The following is a 13,065-nucleotide window of genomic DNA, read 5'->3' on the forward strand; positions in this document are numbered from 1 at the left end:
GGTTTTACACAGCAGCTTTCTGACACGTTCAGTGCTGTGAACTGCAGAGCCCTAAGCGTTGCTGCGGAAATCCTCGGGCTGTGTAATGTTGTGTGCACGACCACTCGCAATTAAGCCCAAAACAAGCATCTCTGTGTTCTCCGTTAATCACCAGCCCAATTAGCACCTTGGTTAAGATGCTGAGAGGTTCCAGTCCTCCTCCCATCAGAGCTGGGATTGTCCTAGTGAAACTCTCACTGTGCCTATGCGGTGCTCTGTTCACAACACTTTCAGTTCTCCTGAAGCAGCGTGATAAGTCTGTTAACTCATTAACACCTCCAGCGTACAGGAGACTTGGCTTCCAGCCCCTTTCAGCAGTCCCAGGCTCCACGCTCCAGGAAGTTTTTCTGCGGTTTCTGTTTTGGTTTCTTTTCCTGCTGAGCTGGCTGGCTGGCAGCTCCCACCATGAAGCTCCTGAAGGCTGTTGTAATTTTTGTTCTTGTGCCCACCCTGACGCCGGCTTTTGACCCTCTCAGCGCTTCGGTGGTTGCGGGAGGCGCTCTCATGGCTTGGCATCTCTTGTCCTCCGACTCCTGGCTCAAGTGCCGCTTCCAGGAGTGCTGCAAAAGGAATAGCACCGTGAATTTCAAAGGTAAGGCAGTGGGGAGGGCCCGGGGTTCAAGCTGGTGTTCCTTCACAGCGTGGTGAGAGCTTCTTTTGGTGGGCTTGTGGAAGATAAGGGTCACCACCCACAGCGGCTCTACAGGGCAGAGCCCTAATCTATCTCTATATTCTACAAGGCACACTAACCTAATATTCTTTATCCCACAAGAAATTGTGTGTCTTGCTTCTCTGAGCAGTACCGGAGCATTTTCCTTGCTGATTTATTGGTTTATATTGGCAGAATTGGGCTGTGCTGGTTTATGGCACCATCAGGGTGGCAAATGCCATTGATAGACCTCATGAATGTGTGTAAATATCTAAATACCCACGAAGGTGGATCAGGCTCTTCCCAATGGTGCCAATGACACGAATCGACAGGCAGGGAACACAGCTTGGGAAAATACTGAAACTTTACATTTTGGTAAACTCTGATATGCCTCAATGAAAAGCCTGAGAGAGAAATATGTATTGTTGAGGGTGACCACCTGGAGTGCAGAAATTATGGACCACAAGGACATTTTGTCAGAGACTAGCAAAGACTCATTGTAGAGTCCCTACCAGAGGAAAAAGATACTAAACAGACTAAAATTATGGACTAATTAACATAAGAAGAGAGGAATCAATAAGCAATAGAGGGTAGAATAGTAACTAATGGAAGAAAATGAAGTAATTTAGAACCGATGAGTAATAATTCTGTTGCTTGTTAAAACAGTATAAATGAGTAAAAAAACTTTGTGTATATGTGGAGGCTGCAATTTGGCCCGCCTGGCCAGACTGAAGCAAGGCTCCGTCGCTAGCAAAGAGCCGGTATTGGTGTTTCATTTCCCGGCGGAGCTGGCAGCAGGTCCGGGATCCGGGACCTCTGCCCGGCACAAAGATGGCGGCGGCCCCTCACGGGGCGGGGACGCGCGGGGCGCGCAGGCGCGGCGGGAGCGGCGCGCGCGCGCTCGGGGCCGCCATGGCGCGCTCGGTGCCGCTGCTGTGGGTGCTGCTCCCGGGGCTGGCGGCGCTGGAGCCGCTCAGCGTGGGCCTGGCCATCGGCGTGGCCTCGGCGCTCACCGGCTACCTGTCGTACCCCAGGTTCTACTGCAGCTACGTGGAGTGCTGCCCCCGCGCCGGGCAGCGCCTCAACGCCACCGGTACGGCGGGGGCTGGGGGCGGCCGGGCTGCCCCCGAGCTCGGGCCGGTCACTGGGCAGCGCGGCCCGGGGCGTGCGCGGTGACCGGCGGTGCTGAGCTGTCCCTCTCCCCGCAGCGCTGAAGGCGCAGCTGGACAACAGGCTCTTCGGGCAGCACCTGGCCAAGGACGTGGTGCTGAAGGCGGTGCTGGGCTTCAGCAACAACCCCAGCCCCAAGAAGCCGCTGATGCTGTCGCTGCACGGCTGGGCCGGCACCGGCAAGAACTTCCTCAGCCAGATCCTGGCGGAGCAGGTCCACCCCGCCGGCCTGCGCAGCAAGTTCGTGCATCTCTTCCTGGCCACCCTGCACTTCCCCCACCACGACCAGGTCAAGCTGTACAAGGTGAGGAGGGGCAGGAGGTGGTTACCCGCAGTGGGTCCCTGAACCCCTGCCGGGGTGTCCTGCACATCTCCCGTAGGTTCCCTCGGGGATGAGCTCAGCATGATGCTGATAACGCCAAGGTTGTGAGTTCGATCCCTGTACGGGCCATTCAAGTAAAAGTTGGACTCGATGATCCTTGTGGGTCCTTTCTAACTCAGAATATTCTGATTCATGTTCCTGACAGCTGGAGGTGTGCAGCTGGGAATTGCAAACTTGTTGCTTAGGAGGGATAGAGAAGGGGAAGTTCACGCATAAAGTAAAAGGCCGAGAAATCAAACCCAAGATAGTTTCCATTTCCTAGCGCTACCCTCTCACTGATGCCATCTGCTGCTAAATCCCGTGCTCGCTGCAAGGAGAGTTTGTCCTTCCCAGCTGCATTATCCTGGCTGTCCGGGATGGAAGGCACCTTCTCTACAGCCCCCGCGGGGCCATGTTTTGCATTTATGACTGAAACAGTGTTAATAATGTTGAGAACACAGTGGTGCTTTGGCTATTACAGTAGTGCTTGCACAGCTTCAAAGCTTGCTAGTTTTTTCCACTGGTATTGAGCAGGTTGAGGTGGGCAAGAGATGGGGAGGGGGCACAGCCTGGACAGCTGACCCCCTCTGGCCAAAAAGCTATTCCATTCCACCTCCTGTCATGCTCAGCCGGAGAAATGGAGGTTGAAGAAGGAAAAAAAGGGGGAGCATTGGTTTCCAAGGTGGTTGTTGCTCTAACTCTGGCTGGACATTGGTCTGCATGTGTTGGGTGATACCTTTCTCTTGGTTTTTTCCTCTTTCATTCACCAGCCAGTGAATGTGGGATACTGAAATTTGATAGTGTGTCCCCAGAATCTGTCATATACAAGAATCTTGCAGTACATCCAGTGAAGACCTTGTTTTTCAGTGGCTTTCAACCTCTTGTTCCAGGAACAGCTGCAGAACTGGATTCGAGGCAATGTCAGTGCCTGTCCCTCCTCTGTCTTCATTTTTGATGAGATGGACAAAATGCATCCAGGTGTCATTGATGCCATCAAGCCCTTCTTAGACTATTATGAGGAGGTTGATGGGGTGTCTTACAGGAAAGCCATCTTCATCTTCCTCAGGTCTGTGGCAGCAATTTCTGTCATTTTGAGATACTGATTGTTTATTTGTGATGATAATGATGCTTCTTGGGCACCTCATTCAAAGAAGAGCAAAAAAAAATTGGTCAGGAGGGAAGATTCTCTGTGCAAAGACAGTGGGGAACAGTCTGAACTTGTGCCTGTGGCTGTAGTGGAGCAGGTCTGATGCTGAGCATGGCCACAGCAGCATGCTGGGCTCATGAAGCTGGCCCAGAGCACAGGACATAAGAGAGTTCACATTTTGGGATGGGTGTACAAGTACTGGACCTTGCTGGCATGGAGTTAAATATCTTCAGAGCAGCTGGTCTGGTGCTGTTTGGGATTTGTGGCTCTGAGAGTTGATAGCACACCAATGTTTTGCCCGTTTCTGGATGATGTTTGCAAAGCTTCAAGGCTTTTCCCACAGTAGGCTGGGCTGGGCAGGAGGATGGGAGGGGACACAGCTGGGACAGCTGACCTGAAGTGCCCAGGAGGATATTTAATACTATGGCATGCCATGCTCAGCAATAAAAACAGGGCTGGAGAAAAAAAATGGGTTTCATCTTTAAGGTGATGGTTCTTCAGCATTTGGGCATTGGTCTGACTGTGGGGGTGGTGAGTGATTTCCTTAGTCTTCCTTGGATTTTTTTTTTCCTCCTCCTATTAAACCACCTTTATCTTGACCCACAAGTCTTCAGACTTCTGTTCTTCCTATCTTCTCCTTCCATCCCACTGAGGCAGGAGGGAGTAAGCAAGTGGCTGTGTCAGTGCTTGGCTGCTGGCTGGGGGCAACCCACCACACAGATGTCTACTTAAAGAACTGGACACTTTCCCTAAATTTTGGCTTACAGGATTCTTTTTGATTATTTGTTTGATATCAAGGAGATTAGCAATATGTGTAACAGGCTGCAAAAGAAATTCTGGTTCTCTTGTGTCTCTTTTTCACCACTGTGTGTTTTTCTTTTATGATCAGCAATGCAGGTGGTGATTTAATTAACAAAGCAGCTCTTAACTTCTGGGCAAGTGGAAAGCGCAGGGAAGATATTCAGCTGAAAGACCTGGAGCCCTTGCTCTCTGTAGGAGTCTTCAACAACAAGAATAGTAAGTCACTTTGCCCCAAAAATGGGAAATTCATTCCTCAGGGGCTGAGACAAACTGCTCTGTGAGTCCAGCCTGGCTTGTGGATGCTGTCATATGCAGGATCAAGTTTAGAAAAACTCCTTCTTATGATTTTTTCCCCCCCCAATTTATCCAGGTGGGCTGTGGCACAGCAGCATCATTGACAGGAACCTGATTGACTACTTTGTCCCTTTCCTGCCCCTGGAGCAAAGGCATGTGAAGATGTGTGTCAGGGCTGAAATGGCAGCCCGTGGCTATGCTGTGGATGAGAAGATTGTTCAGGAGGTGGCAGATGAGATGACCTATTTCCCCAAGGAGCAGAGGATCTACTCTGACAAAGGCTGCAAGACTGTACAGGCCAAGCTGGATATTCATGAAGACTTTGTGATGAGAGATACCAACACCAGGGGTTGATTTCCACTTTGAGTCTCCACAGCACTTTCAGACCTTTTGGAAATCTGTGTATTTGCACTTACACTTTTTTACTGTTGCAGGGAGTATGGTGAAAATACCAGAGTGAGCTGTATGGGCTTTGTAGCTTGTGTGTTTGGTTGGTTTTTTTTGATTTTGGTTTTTTTTTTTTAACTTAATATAGAATTGGGACTTAGAGATCATCTAGTGACATCCTCTGCCATGGGCAGGGACACTTTCCACTGAATCAGGTCACTCATAGTCCCATCCAGCCTGTTCATCTCTGAACTGGCTGCTATCCCACTGTTGCCCCCTTTAGTTTTCTTTTAGTCTGTAGATAATTTCTAGTGTGACACACAGCACTGGATACAGCCTCTCCTGCTTTATTCTTCCAAGTGCTGGGATTATAAAGTATTTAATTCCTCTTTCCACATAAATTAGATTGGAACAAAGGAAAACAGGAATTTTTCCAGATAGTTGTACTCTGTTCCATGTACATGGTCCTGTTCACATTCCCAGTGAAATGGAGGGATGTGTGCTGTGTTCTGAACTGTGATCATGTCTGCAAGGGTCTGCAACTCCTTGGTGCATTGCAGTAAGATGATGATATGGTAGAAATCTTCCTGTGCCTCAGCTGGGCACATCCTCCATCTCCTAGTACAGAAATATGGGAAGTCATTATGACCTCCTAAAATGTATTACTAAATAATAGACAGAGGGCAGAGGAGGAGGAAGTAAGAGCTTGCCCCATGTTTCCTTGGGGAAAAATAAATTGTTAAACTATTCTTTAAAGGGACTAAGTAAATTTGTGACTCCAGGTCTTCCTAAACTGAGGGACCCATCTGAGAGATCTGTTACAACATACTAGGCCAGTCTTTGTACTTAAGCAGAAAAATCAATCATGAGAATTCAACTGTTTGTCAGATTAATCTGTGTGGGCTCCTGGGCCTGAAGTCTGTGAGGTCTTTAGTAGTCCCTCCCTGCTGCTCCTACTGGTCAAGGTGTGGATCATGCTGCTCTCACCTTGCTTGGAAGACACTTGAATGGAAGAAATTATTTTAATAGTGTATTTTTATGCTGAAATGTAAACAACAGCAACAAGCCTATACCTCACTAGTTAGTTTTATAAAAGAATGCCTGTGTGAAAGGGTGAGTGATGAGTTAAGAAGCTGGAAAAGATCAATTTAACCTTCACCCAGTGGGGAGGCTGGGTTTAAACGCTGTTGCAAGCTTTAACTCTTAGTCTCCCATTGCTTGTGTATCAACTGTTGTAATGCAAGACAGAAGTGCCTTTCACTTTGTTGGTTGTACTGTGGTTTTAAATTGGTACAAGGGAGGGGGCTGTTTTTATGCTGCATCATCTATTCCCTCACTTGTTCTTAAACTTCCTTTAAGAGGTAATGCTAATTATGGGTCTCATTACAATTATGTTAATTCAAATTACAACAGAGAGTTTAGCACTCACGTTAAGCTCTAAATTTGAAGTGTTGATTGCCTTTTACAGCCCCACTGGAGTTTGTCAAACGTTGGCAAACTGTTCACAGTGATGCAATCTCCAGAGCCAAACACTAGCAAGCCATTAACCTTGGGACATTGGACTGTCACTTTTCAGTGTGATGTTTTCCCTACTAACTGATTTATTCCTAGTTGTATATGCTGCATCCAGTTTCACTTACTCCAAAAAGAAAATATTTGTGCTATTTCAAAACACTAAATACTACTGTACTGCAGTTGGAATAAATCCTAAGCTACTTCTTCTCTCTTGGTTAATAATTTTCAGATACAGGACAGTACTAGAAAGCTGCACTGCACGTTTCTGTTACACTTCCTTTGTAAGTGTGGGGCAGGTGTTGGCTGCAGCTCTCACCTCGCTGCAGGGGCACTTGTGCCCCACGTGTTGTGCTCTAAGGATGCACCAGGGAATGTCAGGGAGCCCCTGGGAAGCACAGGCTCTGCTGTTCACTTGGACTTCACCCTCCTGGCACAGCTCAGCTGCTTGTCCTCCCTGGGCACCCCAGGCTCTGGGGCCAGGCTGCCTCTGGCTGGCAGGACAGCAGCACTTCCTATTTCAGTGGATTTAAACCACGGCCTCTGATTCTATCAGCAGTGTGAGATCTCAGAATACTCCCTGCAGAAAGCTGAACTAAAGCAGCAGCTGCTTGTCCTGGACTCTGGCAAGAACAGAATTTACTCTTGGGCCTGCTCAGCTCCTCTCACCTGGCCAATGGACTGTTCCTCTGGATCTCTCCCAAATGCCACTTCAAGTTGTCTGATCCAGCCTTAAATGGCCTATTAAACAGAATAATGGCCAAAGAAAGAGTGAGTACCTTAGCTCTGAAACCATACAGAGAAGGAATAACAACAGGATCAGAAGGATCAAATCTGGGAGTGATTTCAGGCACAGCTGTCTTTTACCCAATAGAGCTGCTCCTGGCCAGGTCTGCAGAACAGGAGAGAGATTAAACAGAGGCAGTCTCCACCCCTTCCACATCATTCCTGCTCTCCAGAGGAAGCTTCCATCTACCCTGGGCAATTCAGGGCTGTGAGAAATACTGACTAGCAATGCATAAGGCAGAACCAAGAGAGTTCCAGAGCTATCTTAGTCACAACACAGCTTGGTTGTACTGATTCTCTTGGTACCAGACCACAGCACAAGTTTATCATCATTACATCTGCTTTTTCCCATTAGCCAGGTATTTGCTATAATCAGGAAGTCAAACAGATAAATACCTGAGTTCAAAGCACTCATTTGCTGACAAATAGTAGAGTTGATAATTTGTATATCACACACTTTCAGAGCAAGGACAGTTGGAGCCTCACTGGCCCCTTCTTCCCCCTTGCAGAGAAAACTCCAAGATGCTGCCACTGAAAATGTGGGTGGCTTCAAACAGAGCCTGCACTGTTCAGGCAGTGGTACCACAGTGGGAGGAGGAGGTGAGCAGCAGGGTTTTAACTGGTCTCTACAAGACAAGTTCATCCTTATTGAGCACACATGCATCTAGGAAGTCTGCCTCTACAAAAACCACATGGCTGTAATTAGTATAAACAGTCCAGAAGTGCAGTTTCCATTCCAAGCTTGATTTGTTTCACCAGGTAGCACAGTCACATCTCCTATCTCTGCCCTTTGAACTGCAGAAGCAGAACCTGTACTCAAGCACAGCTGGAACAGCCAGGAATGCAGGGTGCTCTTCCTCAACATGGAATAAACTTGTGCAAACTCAGTATCAAATCACTGAATGCAAAGAACACCAGAAGGTAGCTAAGAAATACATTTCTGATGAGAAAAGTTTATTTTGAACAGCAACTGGAATGTAAAAAGCCTCTGCAGTGCTCACATTAAGAAACAAGTCTGGCACCCTTCACAGTAACTTCAGTGGACACATTTTATGGGTTATTTCTTTTTTCAAATGCCTTTAGATCTGCCTCCATCCCTGCCTCAAGGCACACAGTATGGTGAGAAGATGAAAAAGAGAAATCCCTGGAAGCTGACCCCTGAATTCAACGTGTAAGTGAGGAAGAGAAACCTCTTTTCAATTTCCATGATGTAAAATTTAATCTGTACACGTTTCCCATGACGTTGCAGCTTTTCCATGAAGCTGACTCACCACTCTCAGAGCACAGTTCTCCCTCCTGAGATCACTTCTGGGAGAACCTGCTGTGGGCAACATAAAGGCTGACCTAAAATAGGAACTAAGTACACCACTGTGGCATTTATGGATCTTAACTCACTTCCTTGTGATATTAACTCTGCTCTCTGAACACTATTCACAACAAAGAGTTTTATATTCTTGGTTTGACACTAAATTAGACATCAGTTTTGAAAAAGACAATGGCACTGTATGCCCAGATTTTTAAATTCCAGAATCCCCCCATGTCTTTACTGGGCTCAAGCTGTTCAAGGCAAAAAGACACATGTTCTATTTTTAATGCATATTCCCACACAGGACCAACGAAGGCTTTCAGAGACACAGGAACTTTGATTAAAATTCTCCATATTGTCTAGAGATCATCCACATCAGAGCAAAATCAAATTAAAATTAGGTTATAGTCTCAATCCTTCTATACCTGTCAAGAATCTGCCAAGGGCTTCCGACGATCACCACATGATTCAAGTCTTGAGCCCTGCCAGATCCAGGAATTCCCAAAGCAGTTCCTTCTTACCTTCACAGCACAGGGCTGAAGCACTCAGGAGCTGTGATGGTGACAAAAATGCAGAGGCACTGCTGCTTATTTACACACCAGTTAAAAAATAGTGTTCCTTTCTTTAAAAAGTACTTAAAAACGAAATGTCTCAGGTCCCCCACTTTGTGATTAAGTTAAATTTGCTTCTTTGCAGGTTGTAGCAATAAAGCATTAGAAGTCATAATAATAATCCAGCTTTGCATCCACAGTTTTACATCCTTTATCTGAATAGATTCTCTCCTCTCTGGGGAAGTAGGTCATCTCCTCAGCTATCCTGCTCACAATGTCTTCATCCACAGCGTAGCCACGAGACTCAATCTCAACCCTGACACACATTTTCACATGTTTGTACTCCAGAGGCAGGAAAGGAATGAAGTAGTCAATGAGGTTTCTGTCAATCAAGGTGCTGTGCCAAAACCCACCTGCAAAGGGAAAGAGGTTTGTTAGTATTTCTCTAGTTAAACACTACCACAGGTTGAGTGGGAGCAAGGGGCAGATCACAGCTAAAAATTCATCTAGGATTTTAGGCACTATAATGCACAAGTCAATACAAGCCCCCCTCCCATGTTACTCTGTGCATAAAATTTTGGACAGACACATAAATGTGGTCCTTTAGGCTGAATGAATGAATTTTGACTGTGCTTGAGCCTTGCTCTCCAGGTGCTGGTCTCATACCTTTCCCTCTCTCATCTACAGAGGGACAGATTTTCTCTCTCTTATCAGCTCTCCCAGACCAGATTTCTTACTCCTTCTTTTGGAGCTTGTATCTAAACTTTTTAAGAAGTACAGTGGGTTTGCTTCCAATGCTAATTTCAGAGCATAATTATGTTAATACCTTTTTTCACCACAGGTTCTATGTGAGGAAACCTGTGAAGCACTTGCCCCAAAATGTGCAGGAAACAGGCTGGTGGCCAAGGAGCACAATGAGCTCCTGAATCTTCACCCATCCTGGGAGCCAACTGCAGGCCCCAAAACTGCATTTTTGCTCCTCACAAGCCAAAAACTGGAGGCCACATCAGAAGAAACCATAGCTTGTAAAAATGCAGCTAAATGCAGCCCATCCCTTTTGTGTAACTTTCACCATCTCAAAAGCAATCCCAGCTTTACTCACTATTTTTGTTGTTGAAGACAGACACAGAGAGTGCATTTTGGATATCTGTGAGCTGGATGTCTTCCCTTGTCCTCCCATTTCTCCAGAAATCTAGTGCTACCTCTGTTATCTTTTCAGCTCCTGCATTGCTAAGTAAAGAGAAAACAGAGATTGCATCTGGGGGTAGTTTTAAAAGTTGAAGTTATGAAGTAAAAGCCTGGAGTGTACAGAACAGCAACCCTGAGAAGCCACTGTTTACCTGAGGAAGATGAAGATGGCTTGTCTGTAGGACACCCCATCCAGCAGCTCATAGTAGTCCAGGAAGGGCTTGATGGAGTCAATGAGCCCTGCATGCATTTTATCCATTTCATCAAATATGAAGAGTGACCGAGGACAGACGCTCACATTTCCCCGAATCCACGACTGCAGCTGGTCCTGAGTGCCATAAAAGTGAAAGATGCTGAGTTTGTGTTGAAAAGACAGAAAAAAAAAATAGCACTTGCTGTTTATGGAACTTTGTCCTGAAGAAGTTGTTTCAGTGGTGTCATTTTAATAGCTTTGGCTCCTTGACTAAAACAAGATACCAAGAGACAGGATAGGAGAAGCAGAAATTCTCCTAGATATTCATATGAAAAGCAAAAATGAAAGTGCATAGTAGGACAAAAAATGGGTCCCACCAAGGAACAGCCACACAAGTCAGATGATGACTTTTGGCAGCACTTTGGTCTAAACAACCTTAATATAAGCAATATTAAATTTGCTACCCAGCAGCAGTGAGAAATTGCACCTGCCATCATGGCAGAAGGAGAAACAAAATTAAACTGTGTTTTGATCAATCAGAAGTTAAATGAAGACAATTACAAGTCCTTCTTGCAACACTGCTGTCCAGAAAGGCTAATACTTAACAGCATTGAAAGAGTCTCTCACTTAAGCATTGCATTTTCACCTTGAGTATTACAGTCAAGATCAATAATACATTAACTGGGGGGAAAAGGGTTGATGTGCTGGTAGATGAATGAGAAATAACTGTTCTGACTATTTTCAGTGATTCATCACTTTCTAATTTATTCTGCTCGGTCCCTGAACTGCAGGTGGATTGGGGATAAGCAGCAATACTTCCTCCTACTGCCTCAGGCAGCAAATTTCCCAAGTGTAGTCACCTCACAACAAGTGCAGAAAAACATCATTATATTTCAATATGGCTCAGTTAAAAGAAGGGCGGAAATAAGTTGTAAAAGAGAAAATGTCTATTTCCTCCATTTGGAAATCAGGTTTGTGTACCATCCTGTTCCTATTTTTAACACATACAAACTGAATATAAACACGCAGTACAAGACAGTAGTACTCATTCAAACTGTGCAGTGAACAAAGTCAGAACAGAAAAAACATAAAACAGCATGGAGCAGTAGCTCGGATGCATCTCCCTGCCTACAGAACTGACAATTCCAAATACATTTACCTGTACCTTTCTGACAGCACAGTATTTTGTGATTTTGCTTTACAGCTTGGAAATGGATCCATAGAAAATGAAATAATCTGCTAAGTGTCCAGTAGTATAGACAATGATGCCTCAGAGAGCCAGTTCAAGCTTGCCATGGTGCCTGACAAACCTGGGGGTCACTGGGTTGTTTCCCAGAGTCATGAACTATTTGGTTTTTTTGCAGTGCACAACAACACATCACCTAACCAGGAATCATGTTTATCCTTAAGTCAGTCCCAACTCTAAACAAAGTGCAGAATGAAAATTAAACCATATCACTCTTCCCTAAAGAGAGGCTCAAAACACACGCAAAAAACTTCACATTCACAGGAAATCCAATCCTGGTGGATGTTAGTACAGTTCTGTACAGAAGATTGCATCCTGATGGATGTTAGGATCTACACAGTTCTGTACAGAAGATCACAAAACTGGCACAGCATACATGCTAGTATATAAAATAACATTTAGATCTGATGTACCGACCATGCCGTGACATTTACAACTCATTGCAGCACAGCTCATTCTTACCTTGTAGAGATTGATGCTGTGAGCGTGAGGGAAGTGTAAAGTTGCCACGAACTGATGGACATATTTACTCTGCAGACCTCTTTTATAAATGCTTTCGGCGACGATCTTACTGACAAAGTTTTTGCCTGTTCCAGTCCACCCGTGCAAGGAAAGCGCCAGGGGCTTTTTGGCGTTGGTATTGTTCAAGAAACCCCTCACGGCTTTTACAACCACCTTGCTCACCAAGTGCTGCCCGAACAGCTTCTTGTCCAAATTCTGCTGCAGAGCTGCATGGAGAGACCACACTGTCAGCGGCGGGGAGCGGGCCGGGCGCGGGCTCACCCGGCCCCCGGTGGCGTCCGCCAGCCCCGGGCAGGGGCCAAAGGGCCGGGCTGGAGCGGCGGCCCACGGGAAGGCCCCGCGGGCTCTGCCCGGCTCCCGGGGCCGCCGCTGCCCCGGCGCCCTCCCGCCACCTCCCCTCAGCCCATCCCCGTCCCGCACCGGCGGCGGCGCGCGGGTCGTGCCGCTGCAGGCAGCACTCCCTGAAGTAGCAGTAGAGCCGCGGGTAGGAGATGAAGCCGGTGAGGGCCGAGGCAGCGGCGCCCGCGATGGCGAGTCCCACGCTGATGGGCTCCACGGCGCCCGCCGGCGTGAGGAGCGGCAGCAGCACCAACGCCAGGGCCGCCCGCAGCGCGCCCCGCCGCAGCTTCATTGCCCGCCCGGCCCAGCCGCCCGGCAGCCGCTTCCGCCCCTCGGCGCCGCTTCCGCCGCCGCCATGGCGGGTGCGGGGAGAGGCGGGGCCGGCGCTGAGGGGCGGCCGCCATGTTGGGGCGGGAACGGGCGCGGCCGGCGCTGAGGGGCTGAGGTGCCGCCGCCATGTTGGCGGGGGGGGACCCGCCGCGGCCGGGAGCGCAGTGCTGTTATTAAATATTACATTTTGTGGCTGTGCCGCAGGGTGTTAGAATAGAGGGATCAAAGAATCATCATGGTTAGA

General features: G+C 47.4%; 2 protein-coding genes across 4 annotated transcripts; one reads left to right on the plus strand and one right to left on the minus strand.

Annotated features, from left to right (window-relative positions):
- Positions 1–244: 244 nt before the first annotated feature.
- On the plus strand, positions 245–6,570 carry TOR1B (torsin family 1 member B). 3 transcript variants are annotated; one of them, XM_066562644.1, is made up of 6 exons: positions 245–503; positions 1,648–1,781; positions 1,897–2,162; positions 3,110–3,285; positions 4,256–4,383; positions 4,538–6,570. In XM_066562644.1, the coding sequence occupies exons 1-6, from the start codon at positions 445–447 to the stop codon at positions 4,813–4,815; spliced, it is 1,041 nt and encodes a 346-aa protein (XP_066418741.1). In that variant the 5' UTR covers positions 245–444; the 3' UTR covers positions 4,816–6,570. The 3 variants fall into 3 exon arrangements, with proteins under 3 accessions (XP_066418741.1, XP_066418739.1, XP_066418740.1); XM_066562642.1 differs by lacking the exon at positions 1,648–1,781 and having other exon boundaries at positions 245–631; XM_066562643.1 differs by lacking the exon at positions 245–503 and having other exon boundaries at positions 1,601–1,781.
- A 1,502-nt stretch (positions 6,571–8,072) lies between these two features.
- Positions 8,073–12,808, minus strand: LOC136564801 (torsin-1A-like). Its single transcript, XM_066563068.1, has 5 exons — positions 12,573–12,808; positions 12,093–12,358; positions 10,344–10,519; positions 10,106–10,233; positions 8,073–9,416 (listed from the first exon to the last, which is right to left on the minus strand). The coding sequence occupies exons 1-5, from the start codon at positions 12,781–12,783 to the stop codon at positions 9,166–9,168; spliced, it is 1,032 nt and encodes a 343-aa protein (XP_066419165.1). The 5' UTR covers positions 12,784–12,808; the 3' UTR covers positions 8,073–9,165.
- Between the last annotated feature and the right edge of the window lie 257 nt (positions 12,809–13,065).

This window comes from Molothrus aeneus, chromosome 19 (genome assembly GCF_037042795.1).
Source record: "Molothrus aeneus isolate 106 chromosome 19, BPBGC_Maene_1.0, whole genome shotgun sequence".
Lineage (NCBI taxonomy): Eukaryota > Metazoa > Chordata > Aves > Passeriformes > Icteridae > Molothrus > Molothrus aeneus.

Excerpts from the sequence above, each read along its gene's own strand:
- LOC136564801 (XM_066563068.1), bottom strand. The coding sequence starts at position 12,783 with ATGAAGCTGCGGCGGGGCGCGCTGCGGGCGGCCCTGGCGTTGGTGCTG. Across the intron at positions 12,359-12,572 it reads CGACCCGCGCGCCGCCGCCG|CTCTGCAGCAGAATTTGGAC; the intron begins GTGCGGGACGGG and ends CTCTCCATGCAG. Across the intron at positions 10,234-10,343 it reads GCCATCTTCATCTTCCTCAG|CAATGCAGGAGCTGAAAAGA; the intron begins GTAAACAGTGGC and ends CTCTTTACTTAG.
- TOR1B (XM_066562644.1), top strand. The coding sequence starts at position 445 with ATGAAGCTCCTGAAGGCTGTTGTAATTTTTGTTCTTGTGCCCACCCTG. Across the intron at positions 3,286-4,255 it reads GCCATCTTCATCTTCCTCAG|CAATGCAGGTGGTGATTTAA; the intron begins GTCTGTGGCAGC and ends TTTTATGATCAG. Across the intron at positions 4,384-4,537 it reads AGTCTTCAACAACAAGAATA|GTGGGCTGTGGCACAGCAGC; the intron begins GTAAGTCACTTT and ends CAATTTATCCAG.